Source organism: Carcharhinus amblyrhynchos, chromosome 18, assembly GCF_965287045.1.
Source record: "Carcharhinus amblyrhynchos chromosome 18, sCarAmb.v2.hapA, whole genome shotgun sequence".
Lineage (NCBI taxonomy): Eukaryota > Metazoa > Chordata > Chondrichthyes > Carcharhiniformes > Carcharhinidae > Carcharhinus > Carcharhinus amblyrhynchos.
The window spans coordinates 32,302,592-32,309,765 of NC_137341.1; the positions used below are offsets into that span (position 1 = coordinate 32,302,592).

At 41.5% G+C, this 7,174-nt stretch overlaps 1 protein-coding gene across 1 annotated transcript in view; it reads right to left on the reverse strand.

Moving 5' to 3' along the window:
• Window positions 1-6,667, reverse strand: part of nlrc3 (NLR family, CARD domain containing 3) — a 34,695-nt gene extending 28,028 nt beyond the window's left edge. Inside the window, exons 1-3 of the mRNA XM_080206111.1 lie at window positions 6,550-6,667; window positions 4,749-5,009; window positions 715-2,470 (exon numbers count right to left, since the gene is read on the reverse strand). Coding sequence (XP_080062237.1) covers window positions 715-2,470; window positions 4,749-5,009; window positions 6,550-6,556 — 2,024 coding nt within the window. The 5' untranslated portion in view covers window positions 6,557-6,667. The remainder of the gene's footprint in view (window positions 1-714; window positions 2,471-4,748; window positions 5,010-6,549) is intronic.
• Between the last annotated feature and the right edge of the window lie 507 nt (window positions 6,668-7,174).

The following is a 7,174-nucleotide window of genomic DNA, read 5'->3' on the forward strand; positions in this document are numbered from 1 at the left end:
CATTCTGCATGGCAATATATTGGACAAGTACCTATATATTATTTATAGGATCATACAGCATAATAAAGAAGCCATTTGTCATATGATGCCTGTATTCGTTATTCGAAAGGGCTATCCAGTTAATCCCATTCCTGTCTATTTCCCTCTACATATTTTTTTCCATTCAAGTATTTAATTCACTATTGAATCTTCTTTTAGTCCCTTTCAGGCATCACAATCCAGATCATAACTCACTGCGTGAAAAAATCTCATCACGTCGCTACTTCTTTTGTCAATGATCTTAAATTTGTCTTCTCTGGTTGTTGACCTTATTGCCAGTGGAACTGGTTTCTCTCTAACAAAATTTTTCACAAACTTGGACATCTTTATCAAACTTCCCCTTCAGCTTTTCTAAGGGGAATAATCCCAGCCTGGTTTCCTCTTTCATTGCATCTCCATGAGTCACAGTACCCAGGACACTCAGAGATTTTTACAGTCAGAATCTATTGTTTATGTTCTGTGTATCTCAGGGGGCAGAGAGCCATGCCTGATTACTCAGTCTCTGAGTACAACCCATAAAGCAATGGGGGGCCATACAACTGACGAGCTGAGGTCCCAAGCTCAAGCCCTTTCTAGCAGAGAAGACCTCAGGTGCTGGCTCCAATTACACAATGATTTGAGTTGGGATCCATTGCTTAAACTCATAGAGATTAGTTTACAGTAAAGGGCAGGTACCTGAGGTTGTGGCAGTACAATAGGCGGGGGAGCAAGCTCTTGAAGATATTGTAGCTCAGGCAATTGGAGAGATTGGTCTCTTCCATACATTCCTCGGATACCTGCAGAAGGTAAGCCAGAGCAGAGCAGTTGATGGGGGTCAGTTTCCCAGCCAGATTCCCTGTTCTGAGGGCGTCTGCTACCCCCTTAGCGATCTCGGTGTGCTGGAGTTCATGGAGACAATGCATGACGTTGACTGTTCTTGAAGAGATGACGTAGTCAGTATTGAGGCAACATTGCAGGTGGTGCATCACTGCTGCTCGGTAGCTGTTGTGCTCATCCTTTGTCAGGAGCAGGCCCTGCAGCAATCGGTTCACTTCTGGTGACAGCAGGCCAGAGAGAAAACGCACAAATATGTCCAAGTGACCATCTTCTGACTGGAGGGACTTACTGACTGCATTCTTAAAATGATTGTGGAAACCTATCTTGGGCCAAGACATGGCATTGTCAGTGAAGAGGTCAAATATGGCTCTTTTGGCAGCTGTGTAATAATAAATGGCAGCTAGGTACTCCTGAATGGTTATGTGTGTAAAGTAGTAAACTGTACAAATATTGGAGTCATCCTTTGTGAAGATCCTAGTGCACAAACTTCCCTGCAGTGAGGAGAGGTCAATGCCATATGCCTTAATGTCCTGCTCATAGAAAACAAACTTGCGTTTGATTAACCCATAAAATGCCAGCCTGCTCAGGTTAACAATCAGTTTCTTGTTATTGCTGAAAGTTTGATCAATTTTCAGTGCCTCCTGTTCCTTTTCCTGCCAGTCCCCATTGAGAATCATTTTGAAGAAATATGTATAGATTTCCGTCATTGTCCTGGGGAAATTTCCTGCCTTAAGACCATCATTACTGATTCTGAGGTAGTATGCAAGTGACAGCCCAATCATCAGACAAAAGGACGGGATAGAACACATTATGTAGAGAGATTTGTGGGCCTTTATATGTGAAAAGACCCGCATAGCCATTGGTCTTTCTTCAAAAATTGTTCCCAAGAAGTCCTTCATCTCCAATTCCCCAAAACCCCTGAGTTCTGTCATTCTGTCTACAATTCCAGCAGGGATTTGACTTGCTCCTGTTGGGCGTGAAGTGATCCAAACAGTTGCCTGGGAGAAGATGGTGCCCCGTATTATGTTGGCGATTAAGTTGTCGATCTGTATGTCTTTTTTTGGATCAGTGCATGTCTGGGGGTTTGAAAACTCCAGTGGATACTTGAACTCATCCAGTCCATCAAAGATCAACACCACCTTTGCCGTCCCATTCAGGATGTGTTTAGTTTCAGTGATGTGGGGAAAGGTTAACTTGAGCAGCTTTTCTGCAGATATCCTTTCAAAGGAGTTCAGCTCTCGAAACATGAAGGGGAATATGAAAGTGACATCTTTGTACAGGTCCCCCTTCAGCCATTTGTACACCAATATTTTGACCAAAGTACTTTTACCAATTCCAGCCACCCCAACTGTTAATGAAATGCGTGGTGGAATATTAACCCTTGAAAGGGGCAGGAACAGCTTGTCCAATGAGACATGTTTTGGGCTGCTCTTCATTCCTCTGGTGGCCTCAGTTTGCATGACATCATGCTCTTTCTGTTGGATGTCTGTCAGCCCATCAATTAGCAGGAGATTGGTGAGTCTTTCCAGGGAGGACGTTTCACACACTGCACTGATTTCATTCCCACTCCCAAACCTGCTCTGCAGGACTTCGATGTGTTTCTGCACCATTGGCTCTTTAAACAAAAAACAAACAAGATTGAAATGAAGACCTGTTGATCAACATGCACAAGTAACCAAACCGCTCAAGATGCACTGACATCAGCTTTTACCATCAGTGGTTTTACCAAACAACTTAAAGCACTCGGACCTGCCACTGTAATCTGTTATAGAGTGAACACATTGACCCAACACTCAGAGTGACAGTAAGTGGACAAATTGGAAAAGGGGTGAGGAGAAACAGGTGGAGGCAAACAGCAGGCAGATAAATAGATGGAAAGGAGGAAGGGGGAAAGAAGCAGCAAAATGAGTTTAAAGTTTATTTATTACTGTCACAAGTAGGCTAGGAAGGAGAGGGAAGAGATGGGAAAGAGAATGAGGAAGTAAGGAGGAGGAGAACATGCCATTCAAAATACTTCAAATTGTTGATATATCATCTCTAAAATTATTAATTTTCTGTTGTACTTTATATCCCATTTAGCCTGAAAAACAGATCCATTCTGTTGTTCTGCACTGGGAACAATATGAGATGCTAGAAGATAAATGAATTTCAGTCCCTCGGTTGACAAAGTACCCAGTTGCTGACTATGCATTGAATGAAACTTCCCATTGTACATTTAAAGGACTTCATCGCAAGTCAGCTAGGTCAAGCCTCAACATCAGGTCAGGAATTACAACACTGATTCCTGTAGAGGCTCCTCCTGTCACTACAAGAAGCAATATCCTGGTTGCAGTATCTGTGCAGGTGCTGTTTGCTTCATTAGTCTATCTGGCAACTTAACATTCAGTCAAAATACCCAGTCTGCTTGTAGTCTGCATGTCCCTGGGTACAATGACAACTTCTCCAGTGTGACATTAGTGTTTCTTTAAGGGGTGTTTCTTTGTGAAGTCATTATCTCTGTAGCTCAGAGCCTTAGATCATGTCATTGTGAGGGGAGAAAAAAATTGTGGGGAGCTCAGATGACAGGGATTTCATTCTCAGTTTCAGTTTGTAAGATGGAGTTTAACAGCATCAAGTCCCTCTCTCTCTCTGTCTCTGTTTTTATTTTGAAACTTTTACCAGTTAGATAAAAGCACATATTGGTTGCCATCCTGCAGTAAAAAATCTATGTTATGGTGTTTTGAAGACTACAAGCTGCTCTGAGTTTTCAAGATTATTTGAAATCAGCATTCAACCAGGGAACTAGATTCCAGTATTAAGTGAGCATTACTGAGCTATGTTAAACCTGTGAAAAGGGTTTTTAGTTGTCTATGGGTTTTGGTTTTAATTGGAACACATGAGAGATATTCATTGAGTTATACATTATAGCGGTTGTTTTGTTTCTTGTTTGTAATTGATCAAACCCATTGCTAATTTTCTTACCATACATGTTAACTATATTCTTAAATAAACTTTCCTTGATAAAAGCTCCCTGCTGGGTCATTTGAATCATACCTGAAGTGAAACATATCATGCTTATCCTAGCCAAATTCAAGATGCAAAACTTATGGTTCAGGCAGGTTTTATGAAATATTTTGGAGTTTCTAACCTGAACCATAACACAAGTAAATTAATCTTCAGCTGCATAAGATCCACATTATTAATAATATTGAAACTCCTTTAATTTATAAACCCAAATTGTATGACTGGTGCCTCCATTTATAAATTCACTATTCAGGAAATGCTGAGTTGCTTGTATAGGAGCACTCTTCCCCAAGTTCACTCCCCTCTCCAGCCCTCTCTCCAACTTCCTCTGCCTCCTCCATGTCAATGAATTTTGATGCCCTCTTTTGTTGCCTTTGTATTTTGCTGGGAAGAGATACTGTTTTTTTTTTATTCATTCATGAGATTTAGCGTCACTGGATGGGCCAGCATTTTTTTGCCCATTCCTAATTGTTCTTGAGCTGAGTGGCATTTTCTGCCTTTTCAGGGGCATTTAAGAGGCAACCACATTGCTGTGGATCTGGAGTCGCATGTTGGCCAGACCAAGTAAGGATGGCAGATTTCCTTTCCTAAAGGACATTTCTGAACCAGTTGGTTTTTTTAACAATTGATAAAGATTTCATAATCATCATTTTTAATTCTAGATTTTTATTGAAATCAAATTTCACCATTTGCCCTGGTGGAACTTTAACTCAGGTCCCCAGACCATTACTCTTGCTCTCTGGATTAACAGTCCAGTGACAACACCACTGCCACTCAGGCTCTATTGATGTCAGCCCAAGATCAGTTTTTTTAGCCTCTAAACTCAAGGAGACCAGATGACCACAGTACTGAGGAAATAGGAATGGTTCATATTTAAAAAAACACCTTACCATATATGGTTATTGAAAGGTACAGCTGCGAATTAGTGGTTTCTATAAAGGTCTGCAATGACTCAGAGGCTGTGCTCCCTTTACCAGCCAGAACATCAATGACTGCCTTCACTTTGTCTGACAGGGCACTCAGTTCCTGAATCTGATTCACTTCTTCAGCACTGATCAGATCCTGCCTTTTCATGTAACGGATTATAGTCTCCAAAAAGGGCCCACTGATGGATTTTACCAGTTGCTTCCGATATCTGTTGATCCAAATACCTACAATGTACACAAGACATGATGGAAAAGGAAAATTCAGACTCTCAGCGGTCATTTCATAAATAAGGTTAAAAGTCAGTGCACAAGGCTGGAACATTTCCAACCATCTTCAGCCAGAAGTGCCAAGCAGGGTGACCCCAACTTTTATAGATGATGCCAGTCTTCAGACAACTTGATTCAATCCAAATGATATCAAGAAATAGCTGAAGGCATTGTATAAAGCCAATGGGACCAGTTCACAGCCTGGCTGTAGTACTGAAAACTTGTGCTTCAGAACTAGCCCCCCTTTATCCCCAGCCAAGCTGTTCCAGTACAGTTACAACATCTGCCTTTACCGAACACTGTTGCCCAAGTATGTCTGACCACAAAACACAGGAAAGTAAATCCAACCAATTGCTCACCCATCAGTCTAGTCTCAATTTCAGTAAAGTAATGGAAGGTGTCATTGACGGTGCTGTCAAGCAGCACTCACATAGCAATAACCAATTAACCAATGCTTAGTTTGGGTTCTGCATTGGTCACTTGATTTCAAACCTCATTATAGGTGTGATCCAAAAAGACCTGAATTGCAGAGGTGAGAGTGATTGCCATTGAAATCAAGGCAATATTTGACTGAGTGTGGCATCAGGAGACCCTAGCAAAAATGCAATCAGTGGGAATTAGGGGAAAACTCTCCACCGGCAGGAGTCAAGCCTAGCACAATAGGGGATGATTCTGGTTGTCTGAAGCTCAACCAATTTCAGCTTCTTCATCAATTACCTTCTTTCCGAAATAAGCTTGGAAATGAAGATGTTCGCTGATGATTGCACAGTGTTTAATCCCATTCTCAACACCTCAAATACTGAAACAGACTGTGCCTACATGCAGCAAGAACAGGACAACATTCAGGCTGGGTTGATAACTGGTAAGTAACATTTGCGTCTCACAAGTGCCAGGCAATGACCACCTCCTACAAGAGAGAATTGGCAACCCACTCATCATTTTGGAACTGACTTTTGTAAGGGGGTGGGCTGAGCAATATGCATACCACCTCATAAAACTATTTTCCGTGGATTGAAGTCCTGCTTGATTCCAGTACTTGTGCACATAATCTAGGCTGACAATTCAATGCAGTTCTGAGTGGGTGCTCCATTGCCCAGAGGTATTGTCTTCCAGATGAGACATTAAACTGAGGTCCTGTTTGCCAAATCACAAGACAATCTTTCAATCCTAAAGTGTATAGACCAGTAGTTCCCAACCTTTTGTACAGCACACCTCTATACTGTCAAAGAAATTTGAGGCACTCCTCCTATTTTCTCTGTCTTTTCCCTTACTGGGAACTTGGAGATACCAACCACAAAACTGAAGAAAAGGTTGGTTTTAGTTTAATTACATGAATTTTGTATCATTTAAAATCATTCTTGGTGGCATATTTCGTTGAGAGCCACTGATCTAGACGTCCCAAGGAGGAATATCCTGAAATGTTTCAATGAAGGGATGGACCGTTATTGCTCATTAACTCTAAAAATGACACATCTCAGATCTCATACACCAGACGTACCTTCCATTATCTTGCTCAGCAGCTACTGTATTGAGAGGTGCAACTGGCTTCTTCCAATACCTTGTGACATCATCTGTCAACCTTTGTATTACCAGTTCTAGTCAAAGACAATGTTGACTTTTTACTTCTGCTCGTTCTCCAACATCAGCTCCAACACATACCATCCAGGGTGGTTTAAAGCTGCAATTTCCACAGCACCATCCACAGCTGCTCCTCAGGTCACCCTTTCTCCATTCTGCTGCAATACAAATTAGCATTTCATTCAATGTTCAGAAGTATGGCACACAAGCATTTTGTGTAATTTTGCTTGATTTACCTCTCCCTCAATCAAAGTTACAGTTGGACAGCTCATAAGATCAGCAAAGCAATGAGTTGAGCTCTGGAATACATGAGCAAAGTAACTTCACTCCAATGCAGGTACAGGAAGCCAGTTCAATGCGGAGCTGCCCAGCACATATATCACCTTTAGCATCATTTGGGCAAAATCTTTAAAGTTTATTTTTATTAGTGTCATGAGTAGGCCTACATTAACACTGCAATTAAGTTACTGTGAAAATCCCCTATCACCACACTCTGGCACCTTTCAAGTACACTGAGGGAGAATTTAACATGGCCAATGCATCTA